At 44.7% G+C, this 19552-nt stretch overlaps 1 protein-coding gene across 1 annotated transcript in view; it reads right to left on the reverse strand.

Annotated features, from left to right (window-relative positions):
- Positions 1 to 11880, reverse strand: part of LOC108416225 (carcinoembryonic antigen-related cell adhesion molecule 5-like) — a 68147-nt gene extending 56267 nt beyond the window's left edge. The window contains exon 1 of the mRNA XM_037534697.1: positions 11833 to 11880. Coding sequence (XP_037390594.1) covers positions 11833 to 11863 — 31 coding nt within the window. The 5' untranslated portion in view covers positions 11864 to 11880. The remainder of the gene's footprint in view (positions 1 to 11832) is intronic.
- Positions 11881 to 19552: the final 7672 nt, after the last annotated feature.

A 19552-nucleotide genomic window follows, 5' to 3' on the forward strand; every position in this document is an offset into this window, starting at 1 on the left:
GTTATCCACATCAAATAATCCAGAGAATGAAATTCTTGTATATGCGCTTCTTGATAACCAAAGCGATACCACATTCATCATGCAAGATAAGGCAGAAGTTCTGGAAATGAAAGGAGAACCTGTGCAGTTAAAACTCTCCACACTTTCATCCAGAAATACAATTATCCCAAGTCAGAGGTTAGTTGGACTGCAGGTGAGAGGTTTCTATTCATCAAAGAAGATCTCTCTCCCTGTAACCTATTCAAGAGAGTTCATTCCCGCTAATCTAAGTCATATTCCGACACCAAAAACTGCAAGAGCATGGCGACACTTAGAGCATCTTGTGGAGGAGATCGCGCCATTGATTGAGTGTGATGTAGGACTGCTCATAGGTTACAACTGCCCACAGGCGTTGTTAGCCCGAGAAGTTGTACCAGGTAAAGACAATGAGCCATTTGCTCAAAAAACAGATCTTGGATGGAGCATAGTCGGTTGTGTTAGCCCATGTGTCGACTATGGTGATGCCATTGGGAGCAGTCACAAGATCATCACGAAGTTCGTGAAACCTCAACTCCAAACATCTAAGAACCTCACAACCGAAGTGAAATACATATACCGAACTCAGGTCAAAGAGTTCATTTCTCCACCAGATGTGTTGAGACTGCTGGAGTCTGACTTCAGTGAGAGAAGAGTTGAAGACGCAAAGTTATCTCAGGAAGATTTGCGTTTCATAACCATAATGGAAGAAGGAATCAAAATTAAAGCGAATGGCCACTGTGAAATGCCACTCCCCTTCAAAACGGATCGACCAAACCTCCCAGATAATAAGGTGTGTGCAGTTCACAGGCTCAGATGCTTGAAACGGAGATTTGAAAGAGATAAGCAATACCAAAAGGACTACACAATCTTTATGAATGAAATCATAACAAATGGGGATGCAGAAAAGGTCCCAGAAGAAGAAATCAACAGCAGTCCTGCGTGGTACATTCCACATCACGGAGTGTACCACCCATACAAACCAGGAAAAATACGGGTCGTGTTCGACTGCTCGGCAAGGTTTGATGGTGTGTCATTAAATGACTATTTGCTCACGGGACCAGAATTAACAAACAGCCTGATAGGTGTTCTCTGCCGCTTTCGTAAGGGACAAGTCGCCATAATGTGCGATATCGAGCGCATGTTCCATCAATTTCACGTCAAACCAGAGGACCAGGACTACTTGAGATTTCTCTGGTGGGATGGTGGAAATTTCCAGGCCCAACCATCAGTCTATCGCATGCGAGTACATCTATTTGGAGCTGCGTCGTCGCCTGGTTGTGCAAACTTTGGGTTGAAGCATGTCGCTGCCCAAGGGCAAGGTCATTACAGTGAAACAACTATTCAGTTCATCGAACGAAATTTTTATGTTGATGATGGACTGACAAGTGTTGCAACCAAAGACGAAGCTATAAGGTTGGTGAAAGAAGCAAGGGAACTCAGCAGTGCTGGCAAACTGAGAATTCACAAGTTTGTTTCCAACAACCATGATGTCCTTGCATCCATTCCGGAGGAGGAATGTGCAGATTCAGTAAGAAACCGCGACATGGCGCTTGGAGGGTCACAAATTGAGAGAGCTTTGGGAATCAAATGGTGTGTTGTTTCAGACCAGTTCCACTTCAGAGTGATTGTGGATGAACGCCCACTCTCTAGAAGAGGAGTTTTATCAACTGTGGCATCCATCTATGACCCTCTTGGGTTTGTGGCACCATTTATTCTGGTCGGGAAGCAAATACTCCAAGAGATGTGTCGAGACAAGATTGGATGGGACGAGCCATTGTCAGAAGATCTCAAACCACGGTGGGAGTCTTGGCTGTTGGATCTTAAGAATCTGACTGACATTAAGATTCAAAGATGTTATCTCCCAGAAGGGTTTGAGAAAGTTGAAAGATATGAATTGCATCATTTCTCAGATGCAAGTGTTAAAGGTTATGGTGAATGTTCTTACTTGAGAGCAATCAGTGTATCAAACCAAGTCTGCTGTTCCCTAGTTATTGGCAAGGCCAGGGTGACTCCTACAAGGGTCACCACAATACCCAGGCTTGAGCTGTCAGCTGCTGTTATTGCTGTACGAACTAGTGACCTGCTTAAAAGGGAAATGGAAGTTCAAGCCCAAGAATTCTTCTGGACGGACTCGAAAGTCGTTCTTGGATACATTAACAATGATGCTAGACGGTTTCACATATTTGTGGCCAATCGTATTCAACGTATACAAGAAGGTTCCGATCCAGATCAGTGGAGATACGTGTCCTCTGAGGACAACCCTGCTGATCACGCATCACGGGGTTTGACAGCAAAGGGACTAATTACTTCCAACTGGCTCACTGGTCCAGATTTTCTCTGGCATAGCAAACTTCCTGCTTATGATGATAAGGTGGGAGAGTTGGGAGCTGAAGATCCAGAACTTCGCAAAACCTTCGTCCATAAGACACTGACGACAGAAGATTCGCTGCTTAATCATTTCTTAAAGTTCTCAAGCTGGACAAGACTAGTTAAAGCCATTGCACGACTCATGCGATGCGTCAAGGAGGTCAAGGGTCTGGTGTCTAGAACCAACGAAGTCACCAGTCTTGAGGAAAGAAAAGAGGCGGAGCTTTTCATCATATCTACCGCCCAAAAGGAAGTGTTTTCTGAAGAAATCAAAGATCTAAAATCCAAGAAGGAGATAACAAGGGACAGCACAAATAGGCTGCACAAACTGAATCCTTTCTTGGATGAAATGGGTGTGCTCAGAGTAGGAGGTCGGCTGGAGCGCTCTGATTTACATGCACACATTAAACATCCAGCAATCTTGCCAAGCAAAACCCACATATCACAATTACTGATTGGACACTTTCATCAAAACGTTCATCACCAGGGACGTGGGATGACCTTGAATGAGTTACGATCAAACGGCATTTGGATAGTAGGCTGCAGTCATGCTGTGTCTTCCTACATTCACAAATGTGTCAAATGTAGAAAGTTCCGAAGAAATGCTGAAGCTCAAAGAATGGCAGATTTACCACGTGAAAGAGTTGAAACAGCGCCTCCTTTTGCCTATTGTGGAATGGACTGCTTCGGCCCATTTTACATTAAGGAGGGAAGAAAGGAACTTAAACGCTATGGTCTACTCTTCACTTGCCTGTGCTCTCGTGCTGTGCACATAGAGCTACTTGATGACATGACAACTGACGCTTTTATTAATGCTCTGCGAACATTGATTGCCATTCGTGGAAATGTTCGGCAGCTTCGATCAGATCAGGGAACCAACTTTGCTGGAGCAAGACAAGAGTTCTTGGAATCTGTAAAGAAAATGGACCAAGAAGGCCTAAAACAATTAGGTTGTGAATTTGTCATGAACCCAGCATCTGCTAGCCATATGGGTGGAGCCTGGGAAAGGCAGATCAGGACGATAAGGAGTGTGCTGACGTCCATCCTAGATCATTCGTCCAAAAGACTTGACACTTCATCCTTGCGTACATACCTTTATGAAGTTATGGCGATCATAAATAGTAGACCATTAACAACTCACCTGCTCAATGATCCCAGTTCTCCACAACTTCTTACACCGAATCACATCCTGACTATGAAGTCTTCAGTGGTCTTGCCACCACCTGGTGAGTTTGTGAAAGAAGACCTTTATCTTCGCAAAAGGTGGCGCAAGGTGCAATACTTGGCCAATGAATTTTGGACCAGATGGAAAAGGGAATACTTGCTGAATCTTCAGCAGAGAAACAAATGGTACAAGACACAGAGAAATGCCAAGGTCAATGATATTGTGATTCTGATGGACAATAGTCTACCCAGAAATGAGTGGAAGCTGGCTAAAATCACTAAAGTGTACCCTAGTGAAGATGGAGTCATTAGGAAACTCGAGCTGTTAATGAGTGATGCAGCACTGGATGACCAAGGAAAAAGAGTTAACAAGCCAGTATACCTTGAGAGGTCTATTCACAAAACAGTTACTCTACTTGAAGCTGAATAGTGCAGAACAATAGTTTGTTAGATCTAAGACATCATTTACATTTTTATTTTTCCTTTGCATTCAGGTTTAGTTGGAAATCACCAGTGATTTGGTGGGAGTGTGGCTGCCGTCAGTGGCAGTCATACAGTTTGTTAAATTCATGATTGAAGTAACAATAAATAAGTTCAAGTAAGGTAAAATAATGTATGTTTATTAAAATCTGATTGTAATATGTATCGTTAAAAATTGCACGTTTAAAGGTTCTACAAGTGTTTCCAGGGTGGAACCAATGTTTAATTTGCTGTTTGGGATAGAGCGATATTTTCAGTTACACGCTACACTCGGTAGAGGGCAACGTGTTTTCTTTTTTTCTCCGTACGCTAGAGATTTGGAGAAGCGTGCGGCGAAGTTTGACTCTTGGTTAAAGAAGACATTCCGAGATGTGTTTTTGTTAACCCTTTCAAGTTAATGCGGCCAATGAGGTATGCAATTTGTATTTTAATGTGTGTGTATCGGAAATAAGATGTTTATCTGTGAAAGACTTGTCAAGTTGCTTACGTGGCCAATTACGTCGCAAATTACGTGGCCTCAAGGACTATACAGAATTTACTGATGTTGTTTGTAAGTCAAGCCACTGATTTGTGAATATTTTATGTTGTTGAATCATATTCTTATTGTCTATTCTCTAAGAGAATCCCTTACTGTATGAAAATGTATTATTTTATGTTTGTACAGTTCTCACGGCATCGTTAGTGACACCTGTGTCCGATTAAATGCCAGTAAAAATCAGGAACGCCTTGTGTCCGTTTTTCAACTTGGAGGGAGTTACACTCCTGCTTCTTTTCTTTTTCTTTTCTTTAAAAATGTCCACTGAAGGTCCAAGTGTTCTGGGGCCTTCCTATCCCTAATGGGGTAGTGCCTTTTATTGCCAACACAGTCAGTCTGCTTTGGAGATGAAGCAGGTGCGGGTGTCTCTGTTGTTGGAGTGTGTAACTCCTCAGGTGTAGACAGCTCTGGAACAGCAGGAGGCGCTATGAACACCTCAGATGACTTTTTACTAATGGGCATCTGTGTCCTCCTCAGCTGATCAATGTCGCCGTCATCATCATCGTTGACCGCTAGTCCAGATAGGGTCGTGGTAGCAGCTGGGAGAGCAGAGACTCCCAGATGACCCTGTCCACCGCAAATTCATCCAGCTCATTCCTGGGGACCCCAAGCCGCTCCCAGGCCAACTTGGAGATATAATCCCTCCAGCAGGTCCTAGGACGACCCCGGGGTCTTGTCCTGGTAGGCTGTGCCTGGAACACCCCCACCGGAAGGCGTCCAGGGGGCATCCGGATCAGATGCCTGAACCACCTCAGCTGGCTCCTCTCAATATGTAGGAGTAGCGGCTTTTCTCGGATGACTGAGCTCCTCACTCTATCACATAGCGTGTAGCCTGCCACCCGATGGAGAAAGCTCATTTCCGTCCGCTTGTATTCGCCATCTCGTTCTTTCGGTCATTACCCACAGCTCATGGCCATAGGTGAGGGTCGGGATGTACACCGACCGGTAAACGAGAGCTTTGCCTTATGGCTCAGTTCCCTCTTCACCACTACAGTCCAGTACAGTGACCGCATTACTGCTGCCGCCTGTCCCAGCCTGCAGCCGATCTCACGATGCCGCTTCCCATCACTCGTGAACAAGACCCCAAGATACTTAAACTCCTCCACCTGGAGCAGGTCCTTTCCCCTTACCTGGAGTGTGCATACCATCCTTTTCTGGGCCAAGACCATGGACTCAGACTTGGAGGTGCCGCATACCAACCGCTTCACACTCAGCTGCAAACTGCTCCAGCGAGCACTGGAGGCATCCATGTGTTTCTTCCAAAAGAACATCATCTGCAAATAGCAGAGATGCCGCCTTCCGGCCTCCGCACATATTGCCCTCCTGACCCTGGCTATGCCCTGACACTCTGTCCATGAATATCACAAACAAGAGTGGAGATAGCGTTGGACTCTGCCAGGGTTGTGCCCTAACACTGAAAGAGTCTGACTTACGGCCGAGTATGAATGAATGAATGAAGCCTTTATTGTCACATAGTCACCAAAGTAACCAGCGAAATTTTGATCAACCCGTCCAAGCACATACAATGTGACAAGGGGGGAGACAGGACAGGAAGACAGGAATAATGGAAAAACTACAGAGAAAAAGAATACATTGGGTGAGGGAGGAGACGACCCCCCCCCAGCCCCCAGTTCCTAAGGAAACTCAGTCTGGGAACAGAGAGAAAAAAACACCTCAGCATTAGCACACAGTTCCACACACACAGAGTCCATGACTTGCAACGGGATAAGGGCCTGAAGAAGGCGCCCTGCTCGGCATCCCAGTCCAGGTATCTCAGTTCGCAGGGTGGTATGGCGATAACATAGCAAAATTGCCATGGAGACAACCTTGATCGGGCCCAGGCAGAGTCAACAATCAGCAGATCCAGGGAAGTGGAGGAGGATAAAGAGAGCGTCTCGCAGCAGTGTTCCTCTGGGGGAGATCTGATGTACCAGCCAAGGCCAAGGCCCGCGCTGATACGGGGAGCCGAAAGCAAATAAGAAGGTTTTGCAGGCTTCGAGCAAGTAGCCATAGTTTTTATGGTAACTCACCAAGTCCATTGTGGTCACTCCAACGATCCATTTTCCTTTGCAAAGCCGCCAACTTCTCCACGATGTTATCCAGGGTAAGACTTAGTCAAAGTCTGAGTGTTGACAGCTCTGCCCACCACGTCAATCATGTCGGGCAGCTTCAAGGGGCCGTGGACAGCTGCCCCCATTCTGCGAATTTTTCTATACACTAGGGCAATGCCTAATCCAATCAGCAAAACGCCTGTGATCATGGTTCCGAATAGGTAGACGTCCTCAATATCCTCCACGGAGAGAGCCACCAGGCACACGACATGCCACCTCTCCCATGCGTCCATCATGTAGCCAGCTGCAAACATTCCGGCAGGACAGGCTGGTTCCCCCGAACCAGAACTTCTCATCGAGAAGATGGTGTCAATTGCGTTGAGATACCATTTGATCAAATCCATTTTTTAGGTTTGAAGAACAGCGCGGAGAGAGTCTCTCAGTAAAGAGCTCAGACAGTAGACTAGACACAGAAGCAAAGCAGGAGAGATAAGGGAGAGGAGAGGGAGAAAGTGCGACCGCCTTTGTTGAGAGCCAAAGAGGAAGAGTATACGGACACAGCTCTCACTCCGGGAGTACAGAGATTGGATGGCCCAGAGTAGTAGCCCCGGCACCCCATACTCCCGAAGGAACTCCCAGATATCTCAAGGAACATGGTCATAAGCCTTCTTCAAGTCCACAAAACACATGTAGACTGGGTTGGCAAACTCCCATGCCCCCTCAACAAACAGTGAGAGGGTGAAAAGCTGGTCCATTGTTCACATTGTTCCTCCTCAATCTGAGGTTCAACTATCGGTCGGAGTCTCCCTCTGATCAATGTGTCATCTCCATATGACTCCTGGTGCAACCTCAACGGTGTAAGAGAGTGGTCCTGTGCATGCTGCAATCGTACCGGATATCCATTTTTGATTACCTCTGTAATCTCTTGCCAGGACAGTTTGGCCAACTAAGAAGTGACGAGCTTCTCTGCAGACACTTGCATCTTATTGCAGCTGTTTCCCCTGCACCGTTCGTCTGACAAGTGATACTGGGCTTGAAAAACTTGCACTTGTCACGACGAGCCCTCAGTGCATACTCTGCAAGCCTTGCCAGTGTTGTTTTTAGTTTCTGAAGATGCTTCTGTGCATTTTCTCCTGTCACAATGATGTCATCCAAGCAACACTACCTGCCAGGACAGCCCTGAAGCACCTGATCCATTGCCCTCTGCCAAAGTGCTGGTGCTGACGCAATACTGAAAACAAGCCTATTGAAACGATAGAGGCCCTTGTGTGTGTTTATAGTAAGATACACCGTGGATTCCTCCTCTATTTCCATTTGGAGATAAGCCTCAGCCAAGTCAATCTTGGAGAAATGTTGCCCTCTAGATAGATTAGCAAAAATGTCATCAATTCTGGGAAGTGGGTATTGCTCCGCTTTTAGCACAGGATTAATGGAAACTTTGAAATCTCCACACACTCGAACAGCTTCATTTTTCTTGGTGACAGGTACTATTGGTGTTGCCCATGGGCTCCAGTCCACTTTTGACAAAATTCCTTCTGCTTCCATACGATCCAACTCACTTGCTACTTTTTCTCTTATGAAGTAAGGAACAGGTCTAGCATTGTAAAGTTTTGGTGACACATTTTCATTCAGATCAATTTTGCCCTTGATGTGCTTGAGTGTGCCTATTCCATCTTGGAAAACATCTGCTGCACTTTCCAGGACCCTTTTCAGTTCTGTTTCTGTGGACACCTCTGTGGCGGGAATGGTGCATATGCTGTAGATGGATCTCCAATCCAATTGTATTTGTTTCAGCCTATCTCGGCCAAAGAGTGCCGGTCCATGTGATTTGACTACATACAGATTCAGCATACTCTGTTGGTTCTGGTACTTCACATTCACAGGCATAACACCCACTGGTGTGATCCTTTCTCCTGTGTAAGTCTTCTGATGGATATCAGATGGCTTCAGTGCAGTGCCCTTGAAACACTGCTCATATTCACTCTGGGAAATAACAGATACTGCAAACCCAGTATCTAGTTCCATTTTCCCATTTACTTCAGGGGTGAGCCATATTGGTGGTTTTCTGTCTACTTTCACTTGAGAAATGTCCAGGCTGCCTAGTCCTATGTCATCATCACTATTCAAGTGCTGATCCACAGCATGCACTTCTGAATGTTTTGTGAAATTTTGTCTGGTTTTCTTAACCGTGTCTCTGTCGTTACTGTGGTTTTTATTTTTCACTGGCCAACAAGACCTTTGGATGCGACCAACCTTGTTACACTTCCTACGTTTTTCTGCTTTAAATCTGCACTCAGCTGCTGCGTGGCAGTCTCTGCCACAGCGATAACACTGTTCACTTGGTCCTACTGCACTTAGTTTTGAGTAAAGTTTGTGTACACTTACTTTTGCTCCTGACTGCAGCTCTGTAGCATCTCTAGCAGCGGCTTCCATTGAAAAAGCAAGTTCCACTGCTCTCTCTTGGTGAGTTCACAAACTAAGCGATCTCTTAGTGCATCACTAAGCCCATCACCGAATTCACAATATTCAGACAGTTCCTTTAGTTCAGCCACATATGCTGAAACAGACTCTCCCTCGTTCTGATTACGCTTATGCAACCGAAAACGTTCCACGATTAGCAAGGGCTTTGGACACGAGTGGTTTTGCATGGTCTCCACAATTTTACTGAAGCTGAGTTCTGCAGGCTTGTCCGGTGCCGGTAAGTTTCTCAACAAGCTGTAAGCGTTTCCTCCCATTGCACTGATCAACACAGACATATCATTTGCCTCAAAATATTGTTCAATCCTCTCAATATACATCATCCAGTTGCCTGTTGAACCATCGAAGGCATCAAGTTTAGCCTGCCATTTTGCTGTTGTATTACTGCCACTAGACTTGGCCAGTGTGTGTGTGAGGTGCTTGTTCCAGGTGTGTGTGTGTATGTGTCAACTTTTCACAGCTTGTTCCGTGTGTGTGGAGATCAGTGAGGATATTTTGTGTATGTGGGTAAAGAAAAATGTAACGTAAAAGTATTTATAATAATAAATATTTAAATAAATCAAAGAAAATAGTACTAGGAAATACAATCTGTGGGTCATGATATACTATTGGAAGATTTATGTTGTAGTAGTAGTAGTAGTAGTAGTAGTAGTAGTAGTAGTAGTAAATAATAATAACTAGCAAATCATATTGAGTGGCTCATTGGACCTAGTGGGCTTATAAGATACTGAATCCTTGTGGTTGGTTAGAGTGGAAGAGAGAGAGATAAAATATGGAGGAAAGAGGATTCAGGAGATGATGGCTCTAACGAAAGTGAGAACAGAGACAGCGATGGAGACTCAGAGTAAGGGTCCTTTGACTTGGAGAGGGTTTTTTCCAGTACCAGAATAGAAGAGGACAAAAGGAGGGCTTTGAGAGGTTGAAAGATTTATAGACCAATGCCTTTCATACGTGGATAAATCTACCAGATCAGAAAGCTGAAAGGCACTGGAGAACCAACTAGCGGAGCTGCTTTCACCTGTATTCAGCCTGAAAATGCTATACGTCTCCCCATGTCTGGTCAATGGATTCTAACAATCGGGTTAGAGGGAGTGAAACAGCTGATTCTTCTTACTGAACCAGTTGAGCTCTGCTATAAAAATCTGAAGACTAAAATACCCATATTAGTGTCAGAACATAAACCTATTGCACTTTTGGGAAGAGATGCTTCGTGTAGATTAAACTGTACAATAAAGACGGCTGTCTGGTGGAAGTGCCAAATGATATTGTTGACAAGTTATTCATGACAACAGAGACTGAAGCTTCTTTAGTATTTTGGACTGGAAATCTTAGTGCAGATTTTTTGGAGCCAGCTAAGTTGTGTGTAGTTTATTGTAGCAAATATGCCTGATGTGAAGCTTCCGGAGTATCCATTCCACTGCACGCTCAAGTATTTCAAGAATGATGCCCAATCGAACTCACAGGATTGGTTATGTTCTCAACCAAAGTAAGTTCAACGTTCGTGCTCCATAATTTTGAGACCACAAGGAGCAGCTATGAATATAGTTAGAGGTGATTATTTGCATCAAGAGTTTGATCTTGAGAAGAGCGTGCCACATGTGACTTTGTTGGTATCTGAGGGATATGAGCAGAAGCATGTAGGAGAAATAATGGCAGAAGCAGAGGAAGCTGTTTTTGTACCGGTAAAAGTGAATTTTGCCATTTGGAGAAGTGAGGATCTGCAATTTATTTAGATTATGATCTCTGCTCAAGGACCGGGACAGCCACAAACTGTGCAGATGAATCATGAGTCAATTTGCAGTGCTAAGATGGACTCGGACTCTGAGAGAGGAGATGCTGCAACAAGTTCCAGAATGTTTGTGGTCTCGGCATAGTACCAATATTGGTCTTTTAAATAATGAAGGAAATAACGAGATGAACACAGACTTGAAGACCTGAAAACTTGATCGGTAATCAATACTCAAGTTCCAATCTCCAAATGATCCATTTTAAATATCAATACAGATTACTCACTGCCCACTTTATTAGGAACACCTTGCAAGTTAAAGGTTGGACCCCCTTTGGCCTTCAGAACTGCCTTAATTCTTCGTGGCATACTTTCAACAAGGTTTTGGAAATATTCCTCAGAGATTTTGATTGGTTATTTGAGTTACTGTTGCCTTTCTATCATCTCAAACCAGTCTGCCCATTCTCCTCTGACCTCTCACATCAAGGCATTTTCGTCCGCTCATTGTATATTTCCTCTTTTTTGGACCATTCTCTGTAAACCCTGGAGATGGTTGTGCGTGAAAATCAAAGTAGATCAGCAGTTTCTTAAATACTCAGACCAGCCCGACTGGCACCAACAATCACGCCACGTTCAAAGTCGCTTAAATCCCCTTTCTTCCCCGTTCTGATGCTCAGTCTGCACTTCAGCAAGTTGTCTTGACCACCTCTACATGCATAAATGCATTGAGTTGCAGCCATGTGATTGGCTAATTAGCTATTTGTGTTAACAAGCATTGAAAAGATGTACCTAATAAAGTGGCCGGTGAGTGTATATTGGATGCCACAGTAATGCTTTATAAAAGCATCTCCACACTCTGAATTCAGCATGACAGAAAAGCTTGTAAACCATCTGAACTACATACAGTTACTGAATCACACAGAAGCTGATCATCTCAGAGCCCTCAGACTGAATATTAACAACTTCATACAGCAGCTCTCACTCTAATGAAGACATAGAGAACATTTACTCACAGAGTATCACAGAGAGAGACCTGAACTCCATACTGTCCCCGTAATGACTGACTGACTGAGCAATGCGTTCAACAATCAACTTCCTGTGTTCTTACACTCACAGCACACGTCACGGAGAGAGAGAGAGATGGAAAACAATACATTTCAGGAAAACTGAGAGGAAAAACTCCTGAGTGCCATCATCTGGATAAATCATCCAAGGATTAGTACTTATATCCTTTAAAACATTGTTTTCAAATATTGACCTTACAAGCTACAGTGCAGTGAATAAGTATTTACGTCCTCATATTTTTCTCCATTTTTGCATATTTGTCACTACGTGGTTTCAGATCCTCACAAAAAATAATTTTCTTTATTGAAGAAAAGTTTTGTAACATCTACATTAACTATGTGTAAGTGTTCCCTAACCCTAATAACTTCTACCCTTCTTTGTAGATTTACTTTAATTTAGCCATATTGAGCAAGAACTGCCCCTTTTAAGGTCCTTAAGAGTTTAAGTCAGGACTGTGACTAGGCCCCTCCAAAACTTTAATCCATTCAGAGGTGGACCTGGCCTTGTGCATTGGGTCTTTTGTGTTGTATAACCCATTTACACTTGAGCTTCAGATCACAGCCCAAAGACTGGATGTTGTTCTATATTAGAGAGCAGAACTCATGGTTCCATCAATTATAGCAAGCTGACCACGTCTTTTAGCAGTGAAGCATCCCTACACCATCATACTACCACCACCATGTTTTACTGTTGATATGATGTTAGTAGAATACAGTGATAGCTTTACACCAGATGTTATGGGACCCATGTCTACCAAAAAGTTCCACTTATTACTCATCAGTCCACAAAACATTATTCCAGTAGTTTTGGAGGCCATCAAGGTGATTTTTGGCAATTGTGAGAGGAATTTTCTGAGTGTTTTTGCTTTGCAACTCTTTCATGGAGAACTCTTTCCAGTGGTGGAATCATGAACATGGACCTTCTCTGAGATGAGAATCATCTGCGGTCTCTTAGATGTGCATCTGGGTTGTTTTGTGATTTCCTGGATGAGTTGCTGCTGTGCTCTTGGAACAATGTTGATAGGCCTTTCACTTCTGGGAAAATTCATCATTGTTCCACAAGTGTTCTTTATTTGGATTAAATGGCTCGCACTGTGGTTCACTGGAGTCCCAGAGCTTTGGAAATGGCTGTGTAACATTTGTGTGCAGCACAACTTTGTCTTTGTCTACTAAATTTTGATTCAAGATCTGAAACAATTCTGTAACAAATGTAAAAAAAAATATAACTAATAAATCAGGTAAAACTTTTAATTTTACTTTTTACAGTTACTTTTTCACAGCACAGAGCTTTTACCACTTTGAGTGATTTTACCAGATTAAATTATTTTGATCACAGTTTTCAGTGGAATTAAAATGTTCCTTTTAAAAAGACTTTAGACTCATACAGTGTCTGAGAGAAACTGGCCAATGAAAGAGCACATTAGAGGGTCATCACATGGTCTAAAATGTCAATGGTCCCTAATCTGCACTGATCCAGAGACTTTAAACTAAATATCAGTCATTTAAGGGAATCTTCATGTGCAGAACTTTCAAACCGACTCAGCCGAGTCCTGAAACCATGTGCATCCAAATATGGTAGATAATTTGAAAAAGGAAGTGCAGAGAGAGCTTCATCTGTTTCTATATTTGATGCCAAACATGACGGTTAAAGATGTTACCGATTAGCATGCGAGCAGTCAGTAAACATGGTTCATCATGTTGTGTTAATGGGGTTTAAGTACAAACGGATCATCAGTTCTACTCTTAGAGGCGGTGAGAGGCCTGATATCAGATTTAACCCCCTCTGTGCTGCTCTGGACTCCAGCTGGAAGGTGCACATGTGTGTTTCACTGCATGGTGTGATTGAGTGCGGCTTCGTAGGTTGTGTCTGTTTTGATTGCTCAGATCATTTACAGTTTGCTTTCTAGTGTTTTCTTCTGTTATTTCTATGCAATCAATTTGTAATTTGGATTATATCTAAGTAAAAGAACACAGTCAGAACTCAGTTGAGGCCCACTGTCATCATGGAGCTTTCTGCATCACTGAGTTTCGATTCCTCTTTAGGTGAAGGTGTCATTGCCACTATTTAACTACAGAAGTCAGACCACAACCCTCTAAATAACTCCCCTCTGCTCTCAAACCTGAAACCTCTACTGGATTTCTGTGGCTGTATGACCAGTGAAACAGTGCTCAGAGTTTTTTTTTTTTTTTTTTTTAAATGTAGTTCATGTTCTGCTTCAAGGTCGGTCCACACCAACTCTCCTAAGGCCTGTCTGTCACTTAATGGATTGTCATGAATAAAATTCAAGCAAATTTTCAGTTTCACTCATGCAGCCATGTATAGGCTACATTTTATTGTTTTCAGTGCAGAAGCAACCACAACAACTTGTTGAAGCTATTATTTGGCAAACATGAGACACTTTTGTGAGTCAGCAGTATTTGGGGGATTGAGTGCACTCTGTTGGATCTTTTTAGCATCATATAGGGGACACACTGTTACACTGACAACAGAACACAAGAACTAAATGTCATACAGTGATCAGTACAGCGATTCTGAGATTTTGAAAGTTCTGTAGTGTCCACATAACATGGATCAGTTTTCACACACTAACTATATTCTCCTGAGCTTGTTCTGCAGAAATGCTCCCACTGTCTGCACACAGGAGTGCAGTTTTTTGTTTGTTTTTATTTATTTCTCTTTGGAAGTATCCGTATACATGAACAGATACAAATGCCTTTACTTTTTACTTTACTTTTAATAACAGCAAAAACCTGTGAAATGTACTGTGTTACTAAAGTGACAGCAGAGCACAAGGCCTTTTAGCCCCTCCTCCACCTGTCAAACCCACAAAGCTGAACCAACATAGAGAGAAACCACAGTGACAGTTTTAACACCCATGCTCGGAAATTCTGACACAGACAAAACACACTTTGTTCAAGAGCAGAAAAGATGTTATACTTCATTAAAAACAATGTTAAATGTAATGTTAACCATTACGTTAATGTCATAATTTTGATAGTCATTTTTGTTAAGAGAAGCCTAGAGTAACCTGTCTTATAGACTGTTATGTTAAATAACACACTGCACAAATATGCCATATGTGTTCATATGTAGATCACAGTATAATCTCTAGGCAGTTCTGCAGGCATTAAACTTCATCAAGCCAGTTTCTTTAGGCTGACTGTGCTGTCATTAGCTGTATATGCAAACTCATATACACACACACACGCACACACACATCATCTAAGCCGCTTCTCCTTCTGGGTTGCGGGGGGTGCTAGAGCCTCTTCCAGCTTTTTATGAGGAAATCTGATTGACTTTGCTTTTACTTAGTCTACATTTTTGTTGGATATCAGGCCTTTGGGTGTGTAAGTTTGATTGTTGGTTATACAACTGATATACTTGAGTATTTGGCAGTAAATCCTGTGAAATTATGTGGTTTCAGTGGAGCTGCTGAGGACTGAGTGATACTATTCAAGTCCACTATTCAAGTAATAAACAACAAATAATAAAACTGTAAATGCGTCAGCTGTGGAGACAGAACTGTGGACAGAACAGCTTTTGACTGAAAACAGTGAACAACCAAGCTGAATGAGCTGCTCTGCTGTGTCCAGTGTTAGTATAGTATAAATTATTAGTATAGATCGTGGGCCTTGGCGTTCTGATCCTGGGTTGCTGAAACTGGCTTTTGGAACTTGGAACGTTACCTCACTGGCGGGGAAGGAGCCTGAGTTGGTGCGCGAGGTTGAGAGATACCGGCTAGATATAGTCGGGCTCACCTCAACACACAGCTTGGGCTCTGGGTCCAATCTCCTTGAGAGGGGCTGGACTTTATTCTTTTCAGGAGTGGCCCATGGTGAGAGGCGGCGGGCAGGTGTGGGCTTTCTCATAGCCCCTCGACTCGGTGCCTGTATGTTGGGGTTTTCTCCGGTGGACGAGAGGGTAGCTTCCCTACGCCTTCGGGTTGGGGAACGGGTCCTGACTGTTGTCTGTGCTTATGCACCGAACAGCAGTTCAGAGTACCCAGCCTTCTTAGAGTCCTTGGGAAGGGTGCTTGAAAGTGCTCCTGCTGGAGACTCTATTGTCCTACTGGGGGACTTCAACGCTCATGTGGGCAATGACAGTGAGACCTGGAGGGGTGTGATTGGGAGGAATGGCCTCTCTGATCTGAACCCGAGTGGTGTTCAGTTTTTGGACTGGAGTTTCTGAACCACAGTTTGTCCATCACGAACACCATGTTTGAACACAAGGATGTCCATAAGTGCACATGGCACCAGGACACCCTAGGCCGCAGTTCAATGATTGACTTTGTAGTCATGTCATCAGACTTGCGGCCATGTGTTTTGGACACTCGGATAAAGAGAGGAGCTGAGCTGTCAACTGATCACCACCTGGTGGTGAATTGGATCAGGTGGTGGGGGAAGATGCCGGTCAGACCAGGCAAGCCCAAACGCATAGTGAGGGTTTGCTGGGAACGTCTAGCAGAAGAACCTGTCAGATTGATCTTCAACTCACTCCTCCGTCAGAACTTTGACCAGATATCGGGGGAGGTGGGGGACATTGACTCAGAATGGGCCATGTTCCGTTCCTCCATTGCTGAAGCGGCTGACTGTAGCTGTGGCCGTAAGGTAGTTGGTGCCTGTCGGGGCGGTAATCCTCGAACCCGGTGGTGGACACCCCAGGTGAGAGATGCCGTCAAGCTGAAGAAGGAGTCCTACCGGGCATGGTTGGCCTGTGGGACACCAGAGGCAGCTGGCAGGTATCGACAGGCCAAGCGATCTGCGGCTTCAGTTGTTGCCAAGGCAAAAACCCGTGTATGGGAGGAGTTTGGTGAGGCCTTGGAAACTGACTTTAAGTCGGCTCCGAAAAGATTCTGGCAAACCGTCAGGCGACTCAGAAGGGGAAAGCAGTGTGCCACTAGCACTGTATATAGTGGAGATGGTGTGCTGCTGACTTCGTCGGAAGACGTCATTGGGCGGTGGAAGGAATACTTTGAGGACCTTCTCAATCCCACCGACACGTTCTCCAGTGAGGAGGCTGAGTCTGGGGACATGGGAATAGGCTTGTCCATTACTGAGGCCGAAGTCGCTGAGGTAGTTAAGAAGCTCCTTGGTGGCAAGGCTCCAGGGGTGGATGAGATCCGCCCTGAGTTCCTCAAGGCTCTGGATGTTGTGGGGCTGTCTTGGCTGACACACCTTTTCAACATTGCGTGGACATCGGGGGCGGTGCCACTGGATTGGCAGACTGGGGTGGTGGTGCCTCTTTTTAAAAAAGGGGACCGGAGGGTGTGTTCCAACTACAGGGGAATCACACTCCTCAGCCTCCCTGGCAAGGTATCTGCAGGGGTACTGGAGAAGAGAGTCCAGCTTATAGTCGAACCTCGGATCCAGGAGGAACAGTGCGGGTTCCGCCCTGGTCGTGGAACACTGGACCAACTCTTCACCCTCTCCAGGATTCTGGAGGGTTCATGGGAGTTTGCCCAACCAGTCCACTTGTGCTTTGTGGATCTGGAGAAGGCATTCGACTGTGTTCCCCGGGGTATTCTGTGGGAGGTGCTTCGGGAGTATGGGGTACATGGCTCTTTGCTACGAGCCATTCAGGCCCTGTACAAACAAAGCTGGAGTTTGGTTCGCATAGCCGGCAGTAAGTCAGACTCGTTCCCAGTGAGAGTTGGACTCCGTCAGAGCTGCCCTTTGTCACCGATTCTATTCATAATTTTTATGGATAGAATTTCTAGGCGCAGTCAAGGGATGGAGGGTGTCCGGTTTGGTGACCTCAGGGTCACATCACTGCTGTTTGCAGATGATGTGGTCCTATTGGGGACATCAGGCCGCGAACTTCAGCTTTCGCTGGATCGGTTTGCAGCCGAATGTGAAGCGGCTGGGATGAGAATCAGTACCTCTAAATCCGAGACCATGGTTCTCAGGCGGAAAAGGGTGGAGAGCCCTCTCTGGGTCGGGGATAGGCTCTTGCCTCAAGTGGAGGAGTTCAAGTATCTCGGGGTCTTGTTCACGAGTGATGGTACAAGGGAGCGGGAGATTGACAGGTGGATTGGTGCTGGGTCAGCAGTGATGCGGGCTCTTTACCGGTCTGTTGTGGTAAAGAAAGAGCTGAGCCATAAGGGAAGGCTCTCGATTTACCGGTCGATCTACGTTCCCACCCTCACCTATGGTCATGAGCTTTGGGTAATGACCGAAAGAATAAGATCGCGAATACAAGCGGCCGAAATGAGTTTCCTCCGCAGGGTGTCTGGACTCTCCCTTAGAGATAGGGTGAGAAGTTCAGTCATCCGGGAGGGACTCGGAGTAGAGCCGCTGCTTCTTCACGTCGAGAGGAGCCAGCTGAGGTGGTTCGGGCATCTGGTTAGGATGCCTCCTGGACGCCTCCCTCGGGAGGTGTCACAGGCGAGTCCACCTGGGAGGAGACCCCAGGGAAGACCCAGGACACGCTGGCGCGACTATATCGCCCAGCTGGCCGGGGAGCGCCTCGGAATCCCCCTTGGAGAGCTGGTGGAAGTGGCTGGGGAAAGGGAGGTCTGGGCTTCATTGCTTAGGATGCTGCCCCCGCGACCCGAACCCCGGACAAGCGGAAGATAATGGATGGATGGATGGATGGATGGATGGATGGATGGATGGATGGATAGTATAAATTAATGTTTTAAAAGGTTCCGGTTATTAAATAATATTGTGAGTAGTGACGTGTGAATCACCTGAAAATTATGTTGGTTGGGTGGTGCAGTGGTTAACATCTCTGCCTTCTATGCTATAGACTGGGGTTCAGTCCCCTACCAGGGCAATCACCCTACACTATACCAATAAGAGTCCCTGGGCAAAACACCACCTTCACTCACCTGTGTAAAATGATCGAATTGTAAGCCGCTCTCAATAAGAGCGTCTGCCAATTGCAGTAAATGTAAATGATGCGCAATCAAATCTTGATCTTCACCTCATAATACTATTCAGATACGGTCGGTCGACCCCCGAGTCAAATACAGGTGGGTCACCTACTGATCTCCAGTCAGTTTTCACCATTTAGGTTCATAATAATGAACTTATTCAAACAGCACTTTGCTGATCACCGATCAGGCAGTGAGATCAGGTTCTGATCACCTGACATGTTACTGTCTCCCCAGTATGAATTAGAAACACATGAATAAATAAAACCTATAAAAGTACAAACACTTTTCAACACCCAGTTCAAAAACAGCTTACATGCACAGATTTAGATTCCATACAGAACATGAATATTATTTATGATTTGATCTACTGCCAGAAGAAAATGATTAAAACAGAAAAACAGTTTCACATTTTTATTTTAAGGTCTGCATGATGTAGACAAATCCAATACAATGCTGAAAATAATAATGATGAAAATGTGAGGTGATAAATTCGGTTCTCGTGATGCATTTACACCGATTTGACCAGCAGGTGGCATGTCTGCGGTGTTTTGAGCGCTTCAAAACAATGAATCTTTTTCGAATCGATTCAGTTGGTTCAAAGCTTCAGGAAGACTCGTTTCTCCATTACCAGGCAAATGGAGAGAAACTGAGTTCATACAGTTCAAGACAGGAACTAAAAACACAAACGTGAGTATAAAGACAGCATCAGAACAAGATTCATCGGGAGATAAACTAGAACTGCTAGGAAAGAACAGAACAAGACTTTACAAGGAACAAACTGAGAACAGCTC

Source organism: Pygocentrus nattereri, chromosome 2 (genome assembly GCF_015220715.1).
Source record: "Pygocentrus nattereri isolate fPygNat1 chromosome 2, fPygNat1.pri, whole genome shotgun sequence".
Lineage (NCBI taxonomy): Eukaryota > Metazoa > Chordata > Actinopteri > Characiformes > Serrasalmidae > Pygocentrus > Pygocentrus nattereri.